Source organism: Fundulus heteroclitus, chromosome 13, assembly GCF_011125445.2.
Source record: "Fundulus heteroclitus isolate FHET01 chromosome 13, MU-UCD_Fhet_4.1, whole genome shotgun sequence".
NCBI lineage: Eukaryota > Metazoa > Chordata > Actinopteri > Cyprinodontiformes > Fundulidae > Fundulus > Fundulus heteroclitus.
The window spans coordinates 20,247,167-20,270,885 of NC_046373.1; the positions used below are offsets into that span (position 1 = coordinate 20,247,167).

Below are 23,719 nucleotides of genomic sequence, written 5' to 3' on the forward strand. Positions count from 1 at the left end.
ACCCAGATTTGTCAGTCGGCCCAGGAGAGGGTGATACTTGGCTTGTTGGAACAGGTCACATTTTTTAATTGCTTTCAGACTCCAGCTGAGCTTCTTTGCGTTGCTGTTCAGTTTGCCTTGCTGCAAGGCTTCACGCTGTTGAGTTCCACTGTCTCACTTAATTCATATAGGTTTTTAGTAAACATTTGTTTCTCTGATGCCAACATTTTAAAATGTTTTTCTTGCATTAAATACCAATATCTTAGATTCAATATCTTTCTGTGTAATACTGGATCAGATTTACTATTTTCTGCTATCACTTTTTAAATCAGTCCTAGTGTTTTGGAATTTTTACATCTATGCTTATGCGTTATATGCAATTTACCAGCGGTACTCTGTATACACAAATGGTGTGATTAAACTGAGCAGTTCACCTCTTATGAGCAGACTGGAGCATGAAAAGGGTCCATACCTTGCATGCACTATTAAGCTGCTACCAGCTGAGTGCCTTTTTGAAGGTTCCACACAAAGAAGTACTTAGAAAGCTCAAGCGAATGTTCTCGATAGAGAAGACGCACACAAACCTCCCCGCACACAGCTCAGTGAGGCCTAATAAAGCCTAGATTGGACCACATCCCCCAGGAATCACAGACCAAGCCCTCATCAAGCTGTAACACACGGTCACATGGGCCTTCCTTCCCTCTGTATCTCTGTCTCTAAAAGACGGAAAGTCTCACACACACATACACACAAGCTGCTTTGTTCAGCTTCATTAAGTCCTTTTCACTCCTAACATGGGGAAAAGGAGGTCAAGATCATTAATGCAGACAAGGCCAGCAGATTGTGAAATGCAGGCTATGAGTGAATCTGTCTTGTTGCATAACCTTTTCTTGGCCATTTTTCCAAAAATGTCCCGGTCAAATGTGGCCAATTATTCAATGATGCTTTGGAGACGGGAACATGCCGTCCAGTATATTGGGTAATGCTCCCGGTAGTCGTGTCGTAAGTCATGCATTTATTCCTTGAAACTCACCCATCAAGATTCCATTAGGCTGAGAGGCAGACCAATAGGATTTGGAAAAGCACTCAACGTTTTGACATTGGATATCTCCCGTTTAGTTCTTTCTAACTGCATTCAGCCAGCTGTACACAGTTGGGCATTTTCAGTTTGATTTCTAATTCTATGTGATCTTGAAGATTTTTGAGCACTATAGTTTGAAAGGTCAGACCACATCAGAGCTTATGGATACTACTCTGGGATTGTAGATTTGCATTTTAATATGGTTTTTCTCTTCTCTGTGGAAAGTAGGGGGCTTTGTGTCTTTTTCTGCTTCCCTTTGCCAGGCTGTCCTCTAGTGTCCGTCCTCCTATTGCGCTTTTTCTTGGTTCCTCTTCCTCTCTTTTGTCTTATATTGCCCATCTTTCCCTCTCTGAGCCCCCAAGGTTGCCTGAGGTTTGCTATGCTAGTGAAAATTCAATGCCACTGAAACTTTAATTAGCCAGACTGTGTTTCAGTGGCAGGCGGGTGGCAGCATTTTAGAAAAGGTCATTCAACTGTTCTCCAGAAAGCAGCTCCTTGGGTTCCCTTCAGCTTTTTTTTCCCCCAGATGCCCTGGCACTTTTCAGCACAAAGCTCCTCCTCTCATGGCTCCCAACCCTGGCAGCTCTCCCAGGGAGAGTGAATGTTAAACATAAACTCGCACTAAATATGGCAGCTTTATTTTAAGGATAAAGAAAATTATTTTAATCTTGTTAGCAGGCTTAAGTAACTTCCCTAATCAGAAGCCAGGGCTGGTAGGCTAGCTTTGACAATTTCTTCTTTTTATTTTAGCCCCCCTTGCTTAGTTTGTTCTGTCACACGCGAGCAGCTCTTGCATCCCAGTTTATCTCTATCTGGAAAACAAACTGCTGCCAAACGGGAACATTCTTGAAAACTGGCCTCATCGTATCTGCTGATTCAAGGCAGTAAATAAATAAAATACAGATCACTTATAGTTACCAGAATAATACATTATTTTTTTGTTGTTGTGTTATTGCGGTTTTAACCAACCTGGTTCTGGTGAACTCATATTTTGTTACCAAGATCATGTTAAATGCATTTCCAGCAAACTTCATCACTGCCTAAATATATCTCATGTTCCTTAAAATTTAAAGACTGTAAGTACAACTGTATTCTACTCTACATATTTAAAGCCTGGACGCATTTGCTGCACATGTGGCTATATGAGACAGGAGAATATAACATTTTAAAATTATAAATGTGAAGGAGCCCTGCACACAGATCAAACACCCCACTTCTTGGTAAACAACATTCTTTACCTCTCTGACCTGATCTCTTCAGGTACATCTCAATAACTTGGAATATTATTACAGTTGTTTGTATTTAAATCATTTCAAATTTTGGATTCTTAGAAAGTTAAAATGTAATATAAGGTTGGGCTTTTTATATAGAAATGGCAGGTCCTACACAATAATTGGAAAGACAGCTAACTTTACAGTTGTCGAGCAAACCGTCAATAACATGAGCCACACGGAGGTTAAACCACAACAGGGTAATGATAAAGGAGCTGTCTATTACGAGTGTGGATTTCAGTTGTAATAATGCAAAGTTGAATGGAAGTGAAAAATGTTGCAGACAAATGTACAAAAGCAAAAAGTATAACTTCAGCCTTCAGAGGGCTGTCGACCAAACCCATTCAAGAACTTGGAGGAGATTCACAAGTGGTGGTCTGCAGCATTAGCCAGTGCTTTAAGAGCCGCCGCACACAAACGTGTCCAGGACATGGGCTTCAACAAGCACATTCCAGGAGTTAAGCCACTCCTAAACCAGAGACGGCGTTAAAAGCCTCTTACATAAAGTAAACTGTTTTAGGATATTTAAAGTTATTGAGATGTACCAGTTAACGGCCTTATTCTGGTGTTTAGCATGAATTCCTGGGGTTCTCTGGAGTGAAAATGAAGCAGGACTACTTAGTACACTTGTCAGCAAATAATCTGTAGATCTAATTTATAGATGAAGTGTCTTGGCAGTGCTCACATGAGTCATAGAAGCAATAAAGTATGTGGGGATTCGGAGAAACCCTGGATTATTTTTATTTCTTTTTAGAATCGTTAATTTTGTCCTTTTTTATTTTTTTTATAACAAATGAACACCCTGTGTGGTTTCCACTGCTTGTGGTCATTCTGAGGATTTTAAACACTGATAAAGACCAGATAATTCACATGCAAAACCCCTAAAACTGAAAGAGGCTCTAGAACAGGGATTGTCAACTCCAGTCCTTGAGGGCTGGTGTCCTGCAACTTTTTTGTCTCTCTGCTTCAACACACCTGAGTAAAATAATCAGGTCATTAGCAGGACTGCAATCCAAGGAGGCAATTGCACCATTTGATTCAAGTGTTCATCGAAAGGTTCCAGGACACCAGCACTCAAGGATTGGAGTTGACGGTCCGTGGTTTAGACAGTCTACTTTCTTCTTAAAGTGAATGTAATTCCTTACGGACAATTTGTTTGTTTTCATTACCATCATTACACACAATTTACCTATTAAAATAGCTGTATGTACCATTATTTTTATTAGTAACGCCAGCATTTTTTGAATCAGCTTCCTCCTTTAATGCCTCTGTTGATCATTGGCGTAAAATGAAACCCTAAAGAATACCAACGTTTCAACAGTGATTTAACTTACATGCCGCAAGCTGTTAAATTAGTTATTAAATGAATTTGGGTGGGTACTTAATCTCTGCTTTATTCATCTGGCTGGATGAGGAGTTCTCCACCAACAGTCAGTGTGATATATGGCTGTAGAGGGGAGGCCAAAATGAGTGGAGTGGGAATTGTTGGCTGAACACCCAGTTAGTGAGCGGTCTTCCCACTTGCCTGGCTGGCTTGATGACCAGATGGATATAAGAAAAGAGAGAAAAAGCAGCGGCTAAAACCGCCGTCGCTGTGAGAAAAATTCTTTGGCCTCACTGGCAATGTTGAGGCACTGGGCCAACACCAACTGAGGGTAGCAGCCAGCATATCCCCAACCCAACTATCAAACCCTTGAGTCTTTGAATAGCTTTGGTGACAAGCAACCTTTAGAAGACCTTATTTTTTAGCCAACTGGATCCAAGGCAACGACCCCACCCCTGGAGCTCATTAGGGTGGAGTCCTGACCTGAAAACTTAAAATTAAGAAAGGTCATTAGGGCTGAGTACAGCATAAGGAGTCTAAAATTCAAACCACCTCATAAACGAAGGACCTGAGAGGTTTGAACAGTCCCAACAACACCATTCAAATGTTTTTTTTTTTGTTTTTTTTAAAATTACCCATCTTCCTCCTCCACCCGAGATTGTCAGTCTGGTTCTCTTCAACCATTTTCAGTCATGGCTGAGCCACAGCTGTGCCCTCACTGGGATTGGTTTCTGCATGCATGCACTAGACTTGGTCACACAAATAGAACAAGCCAAATCAAGAGCTAATCACCACCAATTGTGCAAATAACCTTTCCCATGTGTCTGAGGGAATTGTAGAGGGGCAGCTGGAGATTAGAGCGGTGTGGGTGGGGTGGGGGTGGGGGGGGGGGGGGATGGAGGGCCTGGGAGGTTTGCTCAGAAGAGTAGGCGGAGGGACGAAACGGATGACCGACAGACCACCTGTTTTCATAGAACAGAGGCCCAGGCACTCACAGGAGCCAAATTATACTTAATGGTCGTCAACTTTCAAAGCTGGCCCTTCCCATTCTCCTGTTTTTCAAGAAGTAAAACCTCGTGTGAAAAAGTGTGCTTAAAAACCTTTCCAGTATTTCACAATGTTAACCCCGCCTATTATTGCTAGAAAGCCTACAGGCACATACTTTACCTTCCTTAAGCTAAATCTGGTATTAAAATAACCAGGGTTGACAGTTTTAATGCATTATTAACGCGTTAACTTTGTTAGACCATAATGTCGAAATTTTTTTAAATGCGTGTTAATCGCATTAATGCTTTTTTTCCCCCCCCGCAGCACTCTCCGGACTGTGTTTTTTTTTTATTTATCATTTTTTTACCCTTGGCACTTTCCGTAGTTCCAAGAATTCTAGAGACTATAGCAAAACAGGCTCACGCTCACTGTTGCCAAATACGCTTATTTCATGCCATTTTGGGCTTCTTTTTTCTAAAGTTGCTTGTACATTTCATGAGTTGCGGGTTGAAGTTTTTTTGGGCTTGTTTCTTAAAGTGAAGTTGCTTGTTTGGGCTCTAAAATAAGTGACACTGCCGCACTTCAGACACTGAGTATAACCAGCTGACATATCCCTCCGCCTCATAACGCGCTGCTGCGCATCCTCCTCTAGAATGACATAGAAGCCAACGGGAGTAAAGGCAGGAAGAGCAACTCTACACGTATTTTCTGCAGTTTACGGCTGCAATAACCGGTGACGACTGGTGAAAGTGGATTACGCGGTGCAGATCACCATTTTGAGCAGAGATTGGTTCTGAAGAAAATTTTTACACGCTGATAACATTGCAGAAACCCAACCCATAAACTATACTTTAATGCTTATTAATTTGTTGTCTTTTTTGTCTCTAAAACGTAAAATTAGTATTACTTTATATGTAAATGCTTAATACTGTGTCTTTGTTTAAGAGGCAAAAACAATATTTCGGCATGAAATTTCTATTTATTTACACGTTGTGTAAACATCAGGGCGTTATGATTAGTGATTTAGCTATTATTGGCCAGAGTTTAACATTTTATGGCACCAGGATGTTTTTTATTCCAATTCTGAAAAGTGCTTCACAATAAAAAATTTAAATATTTTTTGTACAAGCATGTTTTTTACAAGTCATTTATTGAAAAATTGCATATTAAAATGCCCTAATAGGCTTTTACACTTTCAGAAATAAAAAGATAAAATATGCAATTAATTTGCGATTAATCTCGAGTTAACTATTGAAATTATGCGATAGATCGCGCTTAAATTTTTTAATCACTTGACAGCACTAAAAATAACCATACTATATTTTTATTATCCAATCATTCAGGTATTTATACTTATAGGGACAAAGTATCTAGGGAAGAAACAGCTGCTGGATTAGTGATAGTTTAGTGATATTCTGTAACAGATCTGCACTAAAGCTAATCAAAAATGCTTTCAAATCTAGCATAGATAGGAACAGCTGGGAGGACGGATCTGTGATAATGCTACTTTGTGCATTTAGGATGCAGTAGCGTTAGTCAGAGAAGCCATATATGAGCAATGTCGAGGAAGTTTGATGACAGTGATTGTGGCAATAACACAATAATAATACAAACATTTCAAAATTTAAGCTGAATGGGTGACCCCAAAATTGCTTATTCACCTGAAAGATTTAGGTTTAAAGTAATCGTTTAATTTGATCAATATGTTTGTTCTTACTGGAAGTAATGTTAATACTTTGGAGTGGCCCAGCCAGAGTCCTGACGTGAATCCCAGGGAGAATCAGAGAAGGGAGCTAAAGATTAGGGTGATTGCAAGGAGGCCTTCTTATCTCACAAACATGAAGTTGAATACCAAATACAAATCGATAAAGAGCCAGTCGAAACCTCTAAAAAGCTGCTCAGTAATTAAGAGCAGTTGTATTGAGGTAATGTCACTATTGTTCCACTTATTATTGGGAAGTTTATAAATAATGTTTAAATGCCTTTTTATTATGATATTAATGTAAAAAAAAAATTCAAATCTCATACTCATTTTACAAAGTTTTGTCATTATTTGAGATTCTGCTTTCCAATCAGAAACAAAGTTCTTGCAAGGATTAAAATAATTGAATTTTGTGCTGAGCTACATATGCTTGCTCAGTTTACATGCTGCAGTCTCGCATGTGTCGACACTTAGATGATACTGTTATCCAAAGTAATTTAGTTGGGTTACTTCACAATGTCTCCTTGTTCTTCAACTTCACTCGTGGCATGAAAAGGAATTGCTGCACTTAACCTCTTAAAATTATATCAAAGGAATATTTAAATATTTTCAGCTACAAACAGCTACATCCCCAAACATCAACTTTGGAGATGTGTGGGGATAAGAGAGCCCGATTATTTAGCCTTAGGCGGCTTTGTGAATTATTTATTCCCCCATTACTCTATACATGACACATGGACTGTTTGCCTATTTAGAGGCTGGCGAGTGTTCCTTTTTTCCCTTTCACACTTTAGTTAACTCTGCCAAACGTTTATACACTGAAACTTCACAACGATATTCTTCTTTTTGGTTGTGTCTGTGATCAAATTTTCCCATGGAAACAATTGTACATGACAACAGATAAAACAACCAATCCAATTGTCATTCATGAGGGCTTGCTGATATGGAAATCCCCTCTATACCCTACCCGCACACCAGTTTTGAGCTGCAGTATAAGCAGCATTTGAATCTAGGGTACCCAAAGACTGATTGACGTGAGGGACAAAACCTGGAATCTCGAGACTGTCTCTTTACAGCTCCCCATCCTTCTTTCCAACATTTACAAAAAAAAAAAATCTCTTTTTTTCTTTACTGACTTGTCCTCTGAAGTTGTATCTAGAAAGCGAACGCAGCCCCATTGCAGATGAGATGTGTTCATTTGTGCGTGTCAGACAGCAGTGCATGTTGTGCAGCTTTGACAGGTTGGACTCTTCTAAACAAACAGAGGCATTTCTGTGAAGCTGGCTCTGAAGACAACCGGTTTGTGTGTAGGGAGGGGGAAGTAACAGAGGGACTGAAGAAATCTACGTCCCCTTGATTCTCAGGTTACATATAGGATGGGTTTAGTCGCATTACCCCAGGAATGCTCTGAAGCCAGTCAGCCAGTGTCTGGCCATTATTTGACAGTACACTCATTCATCACAACCTGGTTGTGATGGACAAAAATCTAGATCTGCTTTTGGAAATGCATAGAAACAACTGATGGGTTTTATTGAACTCTATTACAGACTGCTTAAAAAAGAAGTAAAAAAATCAATGAATTTACTTACTTTTAAGCCTTTTTATTAACATCAGTTCCAACTTTGTCAATACTTTTAGCAATTCAGCCAATCACATGGCAGCAACTAAATGCATTTGCTTGCTTTCAAGCTGTCATAATGGGAAATAAGGGATTTAAGTAACTTTTAACCTGACATGGTGGGTTCGTGTCAGATGGGGCCAATCTCGTTCGACATAACTGAGGCTACGTCCGCACGGAGCCAAATACTGCACCAAGCCAAAAGAGCTGTAATAGGCGTTGTAATACCCATGCCACGCCAGTTAGTGGTGCGGTAACGCTGCTACAGAAGTAAAGATAGAGGAAGAAAGAAGAAGAGGAGGGTGAGAACAATGAACGCTGGGGAAGGAAAAGAGGTGTTCCACACAAACATAGTAGAGAAGCAAAACGTGTCAGTGTAAAATCCACTGTAAATTGAATTGTGTCTGAAACACAACCACAATGCCAAAACCTGCCATTGTTGTTGTTTGTGTTAGTGCATGTGAGTTAAGGGAGGGGCGAGGTGATTTCTACGTTTCCTTGGATGCAAACACTCCAGTATGAAGCAGGTTATGTAGTGTGTAGCAGGTTACGCACCACGGAGGTGCAGCTTCAAATATTGTCGGTTTCGTGGCTGCTTCATCTAGACGGGACGCCCATCCAACTAAAAAGTTTGTCGTATGCAGCCAAACCCGTCTTTGTGTGGATGGGCTTGAGTCCATCGAATATTTCATTCACAGTGTTGAATCTGAACAGAGGAAGATGAAGTGCTGGCTCTTCCTTTGCAAGGCTGTTATCATACTCAACACTTTGTTTGTGTTGAGTTTCTCTCACTCTTCTTTAAGTTAATGCGTCTGTTTTTACCAGTGGTACAGTAGCAGAATATAGTTGTCACAGAGTGCCATCTCGCATCTGTAGATGATAATGTTTAGTCTTTGGTTAGTGTCAGTTAGACAATATGAACGTTTATGACTACATATTTTGGTATATATGTCACAACTATAAGTATCAGGACCAGTCACAATATTAAAATATTTCAACTTTTAGTTTATAAAATATGCATATTACCACCAAGTTATTTGGACTATCGTCTCTGAACTCTCAAGACTTCAAACCTTGAAGCAGATGGGTCAAATTAGCAGAAAACCTCTCAGCATTTCACTCCGTTCACTCCTGCTAAGGACAGAAAATTGATTCTATAATTAGCATATTGGAAAAATGTTGCCTGATCAGATGAGCCTGTATTTCAGTTGCAACATGACGTTGTTGGGTCAGAATTTGCTCACATGAAGGTACTGTATGAACATAAACTTTCTTGCAGCCGATCAGACTGGTGCTGGTGTAAAGATGCTGGGAATATTGCCTTGACACACCTTGGGCACCTTTAGCATTCTTGAAATGCTACAGCCTACTTGAGTATTGTTGCTGACCATGTCCTGCCCTTTATGACTGGAATGACTGAACTTCTGAAGTCCTACTTTCAGCAGGATAATTCACCATGTCACAAAGCTCAACTCATTCAAACATATTATTTTAGAATAACATTGAGTTCAGTGTTTTCCAATGGCCTCTACTGTCACTAGATCTGATTCTAAAAGAGCACCTTTGGTATGTGGGAAGTTGGAGATTTGCATCAAGGATGTGGAGCTGATGAATCTACGGCACCTGCCTGATGCTATCATATCAATATGGACAGAAATCTTTGAGGAACGTCGAATTGGTGTCTTGAAGAATTAAGGCAGTTATCAGGACAAAAAGGGGACCAACCTGGTACTAGTGAGATGTACCTTCTAAATCTGCAGGTGAGTTCATATCGTTTATAGATGAAATCACCTGCAACTGATATCAGCTGACGAGCGCAAACGATTTGCGACGTTGGATTTTAAAAAGTCACTCCACATGGGACTTGCTCTTTTTATGATCACAAGAGATCAGAAATATGTCCCATCTATTCTGTCTTAAACATCAGATTAAAGAAGTTGAGGTAAAAATGTGGTAAACTGCATTTAGAGCTAGTAACAGACAAAGTGCAGCAAGGTTATTCTACCTGTTCCGGAATCTGTAATCTGTCAAAAATTTTGGAATTAGGAGACATAGAATATGTCGTTGTACATGATGTCAAGTTAAATAATTTAAAGTGAAGTAGTTTAACAAAATCAAATGAATTATTAATGGTAAATTGACAGCTGAAGTAAAAAGATGAACATGAATGAAACTACTTTATCAATCTGATGGTATTAAATTTTCTAAAACAAAAACTTTGATTAAAAACTTTTTTTTAATGGAAGAAAAGCTTTTGTTTTTTTTCAAGTACTGATGAAAAATATTTCTTTAAACTTTTCCAAGATGAATTGTCTCCACATCCTAAAAAAATGATTTTTCCTTTTAAATTACCTGAATCACCATAGCTAAAATATATTGCTCATTGCAGACCTAATTCATTCTTTTTTTTTTTTTTTTTTTTGTAGGATTCAGGGAAGCTTGAATGTTTTTAATTAACCTGTCATCCTACCTCTAACTCGCGAGGTGAAATATTTTTTTCCCCTTAGAATGGAGAGAAAAACAGAAGGAAGAAAAATGATTGGAATGAGAATCTTTGATGACTGCAAATAACCGGAGTGTGTTTGAAACCACAGCCAACTTTAACAGATGGGTTTGAACATGCACGCCGGCCAAGATACTGTAGTTGCACAGTTACGTAGAAGATGAATGGACTATGGACGGCGCATTGATTATTCCTCTTATTTTGTTCAATTTTCAGTTTTTTTGTTCAACAAAATATTATTGAATAATTCACCAGTTTGCTCGTTTTATCTGTGGTGTTGCCATTTGCTCAGGCAAATGATGGCAAAATTAGTATCCACCCAAAAATGCATTGTTAACTTTCCATTCTAGCAGTCATCCTGTTTGTTTTGGGGCCATTAAAGATATGAGAGCAAACATTTGTCAGTTAACAACAAGCTCGCCCGTCTTTAAACCATCTCGGCTGCACAACAGCAAATCCTCAATAAAAATTTACATCTTCTACTCTACGCTTAAAATGTCCAAAGCGGTAACAGCAGCAAACATCTGTAGTAGGATGTTGGTTGTAGATTTGCTCTTTGAGATTCAGATGTTGGTGGCGTTTGTAAATTGAAAGCCAGAAAGATTGTATCTGCCCATGTTTTAGTGATAAATATCAGCCACACTGGATCAAGAACATCCTACAGTCTTCAGCAGTTCAAACTCTGAATATGCTGATTATTTTTTTGGAAAGCTCATCGCGTTGTGAAGGCAAGCATGATCCTTCTAGGCTCCTGGTACTCGACGCGCTGATTTGTACTTGCTGCCTTCCTAGCTGTTCTGTCACAATGTTACCGCCGCAGGTGTTGCACCTGCACTTGGATGTTTTCACACAATCTGAACCTCACTGTGAAAATGAGAGGCTTTCACACCTCCGTCAATTTTAACTATGGTGTGGTCGATGATACGCGGCGTGTATTTTTACCAGTTTATCAGCTGCACGAGATGATGTGGATGGGAGGGGTTTCTGTGGCAAGAGCTGCTCATTTTGAGGATAATTTTAACCTGTTGGGCTGTGCTGTTTTTTTTTTTTCTCTCTTTTAAAGAAGTGTTGGTTGTTAATCGTTGATGCAGGATAAGATCTTTTTGGGTGCTGCAGTGATGCCAAAAGAATTACAAAAAAAAAAAACACTCCAAGTAATTAGATTGTGGCCTTGGCACGTTTCCTCCAGATCTGAGATGAACAATCAACGCTGTGGTCTCTTGCCACCCGGGCCCCAGATATGCCATCATAATAAAGGTCCACCACTACCTCGCCACCGGAATTATGTGCATGTTTTAACAAAGATTTTAATATAATGATCTGTAGACATGGTCTTTCTTTAGGCTGAAATCACATTTTTGAGTAATTTAGCACACCTGTATGAACTCGAATCACATCGATGGTTGGCTAAGGCTGCAACAAAAACGAATTGTTCGTACACACGCTACAACTAGGCAAAATGTCAATGTGTAGTTTTGTGGTGGGTCTAAGTTGGGTATTATCTTTTTTCCAGTGCAACATATTGTCAACAATAAATTAACTTCAAAGTTTAAGAGTAGCTACATTTGCCAGTCACATACCATCTTTAAAACTGTATTTCTACAAGACCCCCCCCCCCAATAGAGGCCATTGGTCCTGTTCTGTTTTCTCAAAAAAGAGCAAGTTAGTGGCAGCTGCTATGTAGTGTTTGCTTAGAATAACGTGGTATGTATTGTTTCTTTGTTTTGATAATTTATTCACTTTTTGTTATACGTCTTATTTTCTGTCTGTTTGGAACAGACACACATCCATTTCCTTCCTTTTATCTTCAGATTTGAAAGTTAAAAGTGTCTTCCGTTCTTTTGTTTCTCCTTCTTCTTTGTTCTCCTGGTTTATAGCTGTCACATCTGTCTTTTGGGCAGACATATCATTTTTTTATATATATAAAACTGGAGGTAATTTGGAGTTCTTCTGCAGTAAAATGAATCTTCAATGAATGCTGGATGTTTGAAATAAGCAAATTAAAAAACACTAATAATTTAGACTTTATTTTTTTGTGAACAGTGAAACTAACAAGCATCTGGAACATTTTTGTGCTTTATTCACATTATATACTAAAAACAGGTACACAGTGAATGCTTTCCTCTGATGTAACTAGTGATATAAAACCGCTTAACAGCTGGGAGTCTAAAACAAATGCTTTTCTGCAGCGTTGCTGATCTCCCAAACTTAACGTTCTGCCGGCTAGCGCGACTGTCTCTTGATATGAAATTTTCAAAAACTAGTATATGAGGATCTTCCCCTGCTCTGCAGTGCTAACATAATCACTACACCCTTTTTTTAATAACAGTGCAAGTTTTAAGCTTATGAAATCCCACAGGGTTGGATGTGCTGCACAGAACAAACACTAAATCTGGATGGTGGGAGTCTTCGTCATGCCCGTTCATATGAAAATAAAATATTCAGCGTGTATAGTGCCATGCAACATTTTGCATATTGCCACATTATATCAACAAACAGAAATGAATTTCATATGATAGACAAACACTAAGCAGCACATATCCTAGAAGTTGAAGGAGAAGGATACATAGTTTTACATATTTTTTTCCAAGTTGAAATCTGAAAAGTGTGGCAAGGATATGTATTCAACGTCTCTTTACTTTGCGACCTCTGAGTAAAAACGAGTGCAGTCAAATGTAGAAGTCAACAAATGACTGAATAGATTCTGCCTGTAATTGATTAACAACACAAGTCCTGTTGTTCTGTGAAAGCCTCAGAGGATTGTTAGAGAGCATCTGGCAACAAACATAACCATGAAGACCAAGGTACACAGTAGACAGGTGAGGGAGAAACCTATTAAGTTTAAAGCAGCGTCAGGTTGATAAAAACAGTAACAATATTCCAAGCCATGAGTACGCTATGGAGCACAGTTTGATCCCTAAAGGCTGGTTCATATGGCAAGATTTTTAGCCCGATTTTTGCCCCGATCCTCCCCTTCTGAGAAGCGGCGATTGTCGGGATGACTCTTAAGGTAATCTTAAGACTATCTTGTCATGTGTGGCGTGTTAAGAGTGAGCTGGTCCGCTTGGTAGAATATCGGGACCTCTCGCACCTCAAATCGGGGATATTCAACGTGTTGGATTGTTTTTTCCCCAATATCCTACCGTGTGTGGTGTCCCCCGAGGACAAAGGAGAAGGCAGCTAGTTGAATGTGATGTGTAGCCAATCAGAAAGTGAGGTGAGGGATTCCTCGAGAGAGAATAAAACCCAACTCACCTCCATTTTATAGTGTAGCAAGCGTAGAGCCCCAGTCGCGTTGTCTTCTTTAAACAACGCCTTTTCTTTTCTTTTTCTTTTTAAAATTAATCCATAAACTATTACCATTATTCTTCCTGGTCATCCATGTTTATTTACTCTGTGAACTCATGTTTTGATCTTGAGAGGATTCGCAAGATTTCCCGTCTGATATATGAATGACCCCTGAGTGAAATGTGTTCGTGTTTGGTGTGTTGAGCTTATCGTCTGACCAGACACCACGCACTGTACGAGAAAACATGTTTTATCTAGGAGTTTTTTATCGTTACGTGTGGCGTCTCTCTGGCTTTGAGAATCGTCTGACTCTTTCAAAATCCTGCCGCGTGAACCAGCCTTAACCTGAAAATTGGCAAAAGTTCTGGCACAACTGAAAATCTACCTAGACATAAACTGTAAACCCTGCAAAGAGGTCTTAATCAGAGAAGGATCCAGTAGGTCAACAGTAACTCTGAAGGAGCTACAGACACCGACAGGTCAGGTGGAAGATGATCTCAACAGATTATTTTCGCGTATTCTACTAAAACCCCAGTGCAAAGATCCATTGCTGAAAAATGCCATTAGACTTCCTGTTGGCAGCTTGCCACAAAACATATAGAGGACATAACAAACATGTGACAGAAGGTGCTCTGGTCAGACGGCAACAAACATGAACCTTTCACCCCGTTCTTAAAACAGGGGAAAACCAACTCTGCCGATCTCCTTTGAACATACCATCCTCACCACGAATCACGGCAGAGGCAACGTTCTGTGCCTGAGTTCAGCAGGGAGAGGGAAAATGGTTGGATGTTGGGAAGATGGATGGGACTGCACACATCACAAAGCTGGAAGAAAAACCTGCTGGAGGAAGAAAAACACTCGAGACCTGGGAGATTCCCTTTGAACTAGACAATGAACCCAAACATAGAATCAAGTCTACAATGGAATGCCATAGATCAGGAATGCCCGAGTCCAATCCTCGAGAACTGCTATCCTGCAACCCATATGACTAAATGCCTTCACCTGCATGTCATTCAGCTCTGCAGAGCTCTGGTAACAGGCCATTCATTTGATTCAGATGTGACCGGGAAGCGATGCATCTGAAAGTGGCAGAATAGTAGCTTTCAAGGACTGCACTTTGATCCGTGTTTGGATCAAAACATCTGTTGGATTGGCCCAGTTGAAACCTTGACCATCTCTGTCCTGTCTGACTCCACTTGAGTTATTCTAGAAAGAAGAATGAGCAAAAAATAATCAATGTGTGGTTGTCTCAAGATCTAATTTCAGGGTTAATATTACAAGCTATTAAGCTCACGGTGGCTGAATACAAATGCTTTGCATGCTAGATTTTTTTTTTCTTTGTTAAAGTCTCATTAAGTGCAACTTTGTGTTGGTCTCATATAAAACCTTAATAAGATGCATTAAAGTGAGTGGTTACAACGTAACAAAATATGAAAACGTTTAAGAAATATGAGCGTTAGACTTATACTGCGGTTGATCTCAGTGGTGCTCATCGTACTACTTGCCTCTTAAAATGCATGCCCTGCTCTACAGGCATAGATGGAGCGTAATGTGCACATATAGTTTATTTGGTTCCATAAAAAGCAAACAGGGAAAAAAAAGTAGCCTTTCAACTCAGCGAGGTTGCTTATAAAAACCGTGTTGTTTAATTATGCAAAGACATAACCGCAGACCTTTGGAGATGCTGGCCAGCGAGGCAGGGCAAAATGTGAGCATACCACTTGGGTGGTCCATCCATCTTTTCCCGTTCTGCACTTTCCTATGTACCAGCAGCACCACGGTGACGTGTTACTCTGTTGCTCTGGCCCGGGTTTCTCTCACTGCCCACATGCAGCAAAAAAAAAAAACACTTCAGTTTCCCAACCCTGACGATGGAAATGGAAAACGCCTGGGTTCTTTTATTCCCCAAAAGAGCGAGAGAAGAAGGAAATGCAGCTCGGGGATTGTCACTCACGCACTTGCAGCTGCTCTCTTTCTAAATGCGAAGCCGAGCTTTCAGGCTGAGCTTGATTTTCATCACATCTCTTTGCCCAGACAGCTGTCATATGAATGACGTGTTTTACATCCAACACAATTTGTAGGTTTTCATCAGCTTAAAATAGCTCATAAAACCTCTATTTTTCAAAAGAGGTTTTTACTTCTGGCATTATTTTTTTTATTTTATTTTTTTTGTCTTGGGTTGATCTTATGTTGCATCAGAACAATTCCAATGGGATTTCTAACCAGAGGAAGAGAGGAACAAAAGCAAAGAAATGACAAGAAACAGAGATGGAGAAAGACGGTGGAGAAACATTAAGAGAGAATGAAAGGCAGAAAGAAAAAAAAGATTTGTAGGGAGAGGAAGGGCAGTAGGCCAGCAGAGTCAGAGATAAGAGGCTGCGAGAGTGATTGAAATAGGATTAGTGGAGACAGGCGCTGAATCCTGGCCACAGCATCAGTGTTAAACCTGCGCTTCACAGGGACTCCCTCTGTCACATCAAAGCCACCCCAGGCCTGGCTGGCAGAGAGGCGAAGCAGCCTCCAGCAGGGTCGCTCACATCTACACACGCATCTCGTATATGATCACCTCGTCCGTCCGTATCCAGCACATCTCCTGGCTGGAGCAGGCTCCTTCCTGCTCTGCCTTTTCATCTCGCTTCAGCATCTTTTTGCTGTCTTTTTTTGGGCAGAAGATAGCGTGCATTGATGAGCCATCTTTAACATTTAATGAGGCTAGCAGTGATGAGTTGGCATCGACAAGCTACTGTCTCCTGCTTCTGCGGAGTCCAAACAAAGTTTTAATGAGAACTTTCCCCCAATTTATGCCAAAAGCGCAGGGCTTTTTAACTACTTCCCAGGCTTTAAAAGCAATATTTTCCCTAAAGTATACGGAGAGAAGATACCTATGTGGGAAGTATTAAAGAAGCAATAGTTTTTAGCAGTACACCAGGCAGTATCAATCATATATTCATCAGATTGTTATATCTAGAATGGTAACTTAAATGTTTTTTTTAAGATATTGCACTGTTGTTTTTGTGAAATCATTTAGTTTTCTTCTGTCTCCAAAAAAAGGAACACATTGTTGTTGGGGTTGTCTGTTTAAGAGGTTTGTAGGTGGCCAGTGCCAGTTTTTAGTGATCAGTGCCGTTATTGGGCATGTTTTTTTATGAAGTCAGTTTGTTTGGTAATTTTAGGTTCACAAATAAATTTAGTCTACTTACACATTACACTCTGTTTGATCTTGTAATTGACAAAAATGCCTGTGCTTTGAATGCAGATGAGTCCACATTCTTGCCTGTTGTACACATTTTTAATGTTGAGGCAGTTTCCAAGAAATTCATTTCGTGTTAATCTGGTAATTTCAAAAAAGTGAAAGAATTATGAATCACCAAAACATGAATATTTTATTTTATTTCGATTACGGGGTACATTTAAAAACAACCTCGGGCTGCAAACGCAGCATCGGCAAACTGTAACAAAGAACAGCACAAATACTGAACTAATGAAAGAAAACTGTGTACAAATAAGGATCAAATAAAATGCATGTATATAATACACAGTTTTAGATGCTACTTTGAAATAGTTTTTAGTCCTGGATAGATATCACCCGAAATGGAATATGGGTTTTCATTCTCCACTTAAAGTTGAATTTCTTAAAGATTCTAACACAAAACAAAATTGTGATTGTTTTGTTTGGAGAATATTGATGAAATATCACCTTCCTTCAGGTGTTAGGATATAAAACAGCCCCATCTCTTGACGCTTGAGCAGCAGCAGAAGTGCGGTACTCCTTGGTCAGCAATGTCTCTCCACCAGCCTGTGTTCAGTCGCCATGGTGACCAGCTCTTCTTGGGCGGTGGCACTCTCTAGTATGTTTACTATTGCTTGAGATTTTAAGGTGGGTACGCAGCACAGCTTTCAAAACAGCACAGATTTTAAAACATGGAAGGATTTCTAGCTGACAGTCTGCTAGTACATCCAGCCTAACTCAGAAATGAGGTGGACCTTCAACTGCAAACAACCCATCCTTTTATTTCCAGGGGGAAAAAAACAGCTAGTATGAGCAGTGCTGCAGCAACGTCATGGAGACCGTAAGCTGTGTCCAGCTATAGGCTCTTTACCCAAGCACTCCACATTCTGCGCATCTTTTCTGGTTTGCTGTGGTTATCTAGGTATCTGTGGCTATCCTCAGTAGCTCCTTCTCATAACAATCAACCTATTATATGACATGCATGGAAGGTTATTTTTCTTGCCATCAAAAATGTTAAAGAAAGGCATTCTCAAATCATTATTTTCTCTTAAAATGTTATCTAGTAAGAATATTTTTGTCTCATAGTGCTGGTTTTAAATTTGTTAATAATTTGTGCGACATGTTAACCCCAATCTCAATCTTGCTTGTAAACTCCTCTCTCAGTTGCATCCCAGAAAGATTCTGACTCCCAGCAGCCGCTACTCGAGCGCTGATTGTTCGCTAATCAAATGAATGCTCCTTGTTCCATGTTCATTCTGTGTACTTATGCTTGAGAGTATCTCAGTATGATCAAATACACCACCTTAGGCCTTTTCTGTTGAAGTAGATTATGGATCCCTATAGCTAAAATGGCCTATTTTATCTGCTGAGGGGGGGGGGGGGAGACAATCCACTGATTGGTGAGTGCTCAGTGTGTATGTCTGTGAGTTTATTTCTGTGTTGGTGTGTGTACATGCGTGAGCTGGTAGTTTTCCTCTTGGAGCTCATCAGTTCATATCCACCACCCATCCCACCGCAGCATGCAGTAAATAGAGTCTCTGGCACTCGTTGAGAAATGGCACAATTATCCCCTGCTGGTGAAATATGGGCCGGGATGCACCACTGCGTCTTCCCTACAGAATGTGTGTGTGTGTGTGTGTGTGTGTGTGTGTGAATGGGCTGGTGTGTGAAGTGGCTGCTCTTTTCTCTCTTCACTCTTTGTGATGTGCATTCAACACACAGAGAACTGTTTGACTGTCACGCCACATGCGCAAGTGTAATTGTATAAACAGCCTCTCACCCACGCACACACACACGCGCACACACACACACACACACATGCACATGCAGAAAGATGTATGTGGTTCAGCCACACACTTTTCACACTGCAAACAATGCAGCATGTAGCACTATTTTAAATGCCACACGAAAATACAATAACTTACTGTCATTCAATTCAGTTTGAAAAGTTTTGTTCCACGCAGAGTCATTGAATAGATTTTTGTATGGGACAAAAGCGAGAACATTTTGAAATTTTGTCTGACCTTATGGGGGGAGAAAAAAATAGGGTAAATTTTATTTTGTATCATTTGAGTGAGGTGGTGGGGGGAAAGGATGAGAGCATCATGCAAAAGCTTTCAACTCGTTAAGACAACTCTCATGGTTTCTACTGGAGCTTAATTAGCTTGTCAGGTCTCTGACTTGTTCACATTTATCCTGAAGAAAGGTCAGCTGATGCAAATCTTTTAAGCTTTGGAGATTCACTTACTCATCAAACCTTCGCCCAGCAAGCAGCGGCCGAAGGCTCCTTTAAGTGGCTTAGTGTTGTTACGGCGTGAAATTTTTGAGAACCAATTGTTTTTAGATAGCCTTTGCGATTTTGTGTAGTCTTATTTTGAAATGGAAGCTTAAATGTCCAATACAAAGTCTTGTAAAAGTATTCACACCTGCTGATTTTTTCCCCCCACTATTTGTCAGGTTACAAACTTCAATGGTTTTTATGTGACAAGCCAACACAAAGTATTCCATAATTGTGACATTGTGTTCAGGGTGATGGCCACTGTTAGCTTTCCGCCACACAGCGTCCTCCATGGTAGGTCAGAAAGATCAACTTTGCTCTCATCTCGCGCTGTTCTCCTACAACTTGTGGCAAACTGTAAATATGATTTTATGTCTTTTCTTTTAGCAATGACCTTGTTTTGTTGTTGTTCCATTAAGGCCTGATTTGCAAAGAGTATGAATAATAATTGTCTTGTCACCAGATTATTCCACCTGAGCTGTTGATCTCTGTAGAGGCTCACCATGGGCCTCGTGGGTGCATTTTTGATTAATGCTGTCCTTGAAGGCCTTCAGTTTAAGTAGAAGGCCAAGGTTGATAGGTTTACAGTTCTGCCATAATTTTAGGATTTTCAGATGATGGACTGAACAATGCTTAGTAAGATGTTAAAGCTTGTTTTTTTTTTCTTCTGCTTGATATCTGATATTTTTTCTTCTGCTTGATATCTGATATTCTGCTTGATACAGTTTCCATATTTAAAAGAAATTAGTCTGAATTAGTTTATATATATACTATATGATACACAAACACAAAAAGGCCATTTGCAGCATTTGTATTCCGTCAGACCTTTTGAAATCGTCCGATGGTTCTCTGAAATGTCAGAGGCTTGCCCAGTCATTTGAAGTCAGTCGTACATATAATGTTATTAACCTTGAGTGATTTCTCTTTCCAATGGCTTTTGACATTTATATGGCTCTGCAAATTGCTTGTTGCACTTAAATGGCAGAGAATATGAAAAATAAGACATGGCTGCGACCACAGGATGATGATCCGAGTGGACTGCCCCAACAGTTCAATGTCACGTTGTTTGAAATGCTAACGAAACTCTCCCTCTCTCTCTCTCTCTCTCTCTCTCTCTCTCTCTCTCTCTCTCTCTCTCTCTCTCTCTCTCTCTCTCTCTCTCTCCAGGTATGGGAAAATAGTGTCAACCAAGGCCATTCTTGATAAGAACACTAACCAGTGCAAAGGTAAGTTTTTGTAGCTAATGCACTTCCTTTGTGTTAGTGCGCTTGCTATCGCTCTTTAGGCAGCAGTGCATGCCTGTGTGTAGATTTTAATTCAGCCAAGGAGTCTGCAAGCTGTAAATCAGTAATTTAAGGAGCCACTGACCTAACACTGCAGGAAAGATTCATGAAAACCACCTTATCTTGGTTAATGCTGCCCGGCTTTACAGGCAACTGTGCCCTCAGGCCCTCCATTTGTCCTTTTCTATTTCTTGTTTTAGTTTTTTAGTTTTTTTCATTTTTATAATACTGGAATAATTTGAGCACTAACAAAGTGGATGGGATTGTATAAACCTCAGTTAATATTACTGTCACCCCCACCGTCTTAATGTCTTTGCTACAGGCCGAGCACAGCTGCAGATAATACCGTTTACACGTTTCTTGGCAGTCAGTTGGTAATGATAAAGATCAGCAAAGACTTAAGCGGAGAAGCTGTGAAAGAGTAGAAATTAGAGGAAAAAGGGGTAGGAAAATATTGTGGCGATTGCCTTGAGGTGTCTGGCAGCACTGTTAAAGAGCTATTGAAGTTTCATCAATACTTTTAATTGCTTTTTGTGGTTTCCCACTCTCTGAAGCATGGCCTTTCAAGGTGAGGCTGTCTTAGCCATGCTGCACATTTGAAGCTGCCCCACCAGGCAATTCTCAAGGTCAAAAAACTCCAATATTTACTGGATGAAATATACTCACCAGCCACTTTATTAGGTATACCTGTCCAACTGCTCGTTAACGCAAATCTCTAATCAGCCAATCACATGGCAGCAACTCAATGCATTTAGGCATGTAGACATGGTCAAGACGATCTGCTGCAGTTCAAACCGAGCATCAGAATGGGGAAGAAAGGGGATTTAAGTGACTTTGAACGTGGCTTGGTTGTTGGTGTCAGACGGGCTGGTCTGAGTATTTTAGAAACTGCTGATCAGCTTGGATTTTCACGCACAACCATCTCTAGGGTTTACAGAGGTCGGTCCGAAAAAGAGAGAATATCCAGTGAGCGGCAGTTGTATGGGAGCAAATGCCTTATTGATGCCAGAGGTCAGAGAAGAATAGCAGGACTGGTTCCAGCTGATAGAAAGTGAACAGTAATCTAAATAACTACTCGTTACAACCAAGGTATGCAGAAGAGCATCTTTGAAAGCACAACACGTCGAACCTTTAGGCGGAGGGGCTACAGCAGCAGAGGACCATACCGGGTGCTACTCCTGTCAGCTAAGAGCAGGAAACTGAGGCTACAATTTGTACAGGCTCACCAAAATTGTACAATAGAAGATTGGAAAAACGTTGCCTGGTCTGATGAGTCTCGATTTCTGCTGCGACATTCGGATGGTAGGGTCAGAATTTGACGTCAGAATCATGTGTGGTGTAATGGTGTGGGGGATATTTTCTTGGCACACTTTGTGCCCCTTAGTACCAATTGAGCATTGTGTCAATGCCACAGCCTACCTAAGTATTGTTGCTGACCATGTCCATCCCTTTATGACCACAGTGTACCCATCTTCTGATGGCTACTACCAGCATGTCATAAAGCACAAATCATCTCAGACTGGTTTCTTGAACATGACAATGAGCTCACTGTACTCAAATGGCCTCCACAGTCACCAAATCTCAATCCAATAGAGCAACTTTGGGATGCGCTGGAATGGGACATTAGCATCATGGATGTGCAGCCCACAAATCTGCACCATCTGCGTGATGCTATTATGTCAATATGGACCAAACTCTCTGAGGAATGTTTCCAGCACCTTGTTGAATCTATGTCACGTAGGATAAAGGCAATTTGAAGGAAAAGGGGGGTCCAACCCGGTAGTAGCAAGGTGTACCTAATACTGTGCCGAGTAGTGTAAAGTTTGATTATCTTGACAAGGTCCTGCTTGATAATAAAGACAACGACTGACTGCTGGTACGAGAGATGTTTGCAGAATTCAGATTAAAGTGGATTATGGTGAAGAGCAGGGGTATAAAACGGCTTACAAAGCTCTTTGAAATTCTGTGTTTGACAAAATTGAAGAAATTAAATGTTTACAACTCTCCATGTCCTCCTAATCGGAGTTTTGCACAGCACACAGCATAAAAAAAAAAATCAAACCAGTTTAGCATTTTTCCTGTGTGGCAGACATTTGCCATAACTCGCCCTCCTTCCATGCAGCACTACTGAGATGCCGAGAGGCAAACATAAGTAAGCATTTATGAGTGGAAGAAGGGAGGCAGATGGACACAAGATTTGTATGAAGTGGGGAAAAATAATACAAGAAGAAGGATTTGGTAACCTTGAAAATAGAATTTCAAGTATGTAGTTTGAAGAAACAAATTTAAATTACAAAAATCAAAAAATGTGTTACCAAAAATATATATATATATATTTTCAAAGGTTAAGTATTTTCAATCAGGAAGAAGACAAAGTTTTGGAAACCAAATAACCAGTACTGCAACAAAGGCAAATTTTAACATTGTCCTGACCTTATGCACCATGACAGCTGTTTAAGTGTCAGAGTGGTGACTAACCACCATCACAGAGTGGCCATCTCTGTCCTCCATCTCCTTTATCTCCAGCTACTGTCCCTCCCTTGTTATATTTATGTTTCGGTAGTTCAACGGAATGAGATTCAGTGAAAACAGAATAAAAACTGGGTAGAAAAGACCATAGGGACCGATCTAATTTAATTTCCCTCTGGGATAAATAAAGTATTTCTGAATTTGAATTGAATCTCTGAGTAAAAGAGTGAGCACACCTAATCCTGCTTATAAAAATAGGGCTATATCAATATTACAGTAAGCCCAACAATTAATATATCACATTATAAAGCATGACTGTTATTTAGAAATAAAATATGGCAATTCATTTATTTCCATTTACATGTGGAAATATACGTTCAAAGATTTTTCAAACCAACTTTATATTGATTAGACTATTCAATCACAAATATGCACACACTTCCCAGATATAAAGATTTTACACACTAATGCTATTACAGGTAAGATTAGCAGAGGTTAGGGACAACAAGGCCTGGCATAGCGTTAGCACAATTTTCAAATTATTAATAACCTGTAATTGTTTTCTTTTTTTCTTTTTTTTCTTTGTTTTTGCTGAATGTCGGTAACAACAAAGAGATCCTCATAAAAGCATACAAAACATTATCCAAGCACAAATGGTTACTCTGTGCAGATAAAAAAATCATTAGTATTAATTAAAATAATGT

The 23,719-nt window shown here is 39.9% G+C and overlaps 1 protein-coding gene across 7 annotated transcripts in view; it reads left to right on the forward strand.

Annotated features, from left to right (window-relative positions):
* The window catches only part of rbms3 (RNA binding motif, single stranded interacting protein), a 434,538-nt gene that overhangs the window by 184,831 nt on the left and 225,988 nt on the right, over positions 1 to 23,719 (forward strand). For all 7 annotated transcript variants that reach the window (XM_036145333.1, XM_036145331.1, XM_036145337.1 and 4 more), the window contains one exon: positions 20,431 to 20,489. In XM_036145333.1, the coding sequence (XP_036001226.1) occupies positions 20,431 to 20,489 (59 nt within the window). The remainder of the gene's footprint in view (positions 1 to 20,430; positions 20,490 to 23,719) is intronic.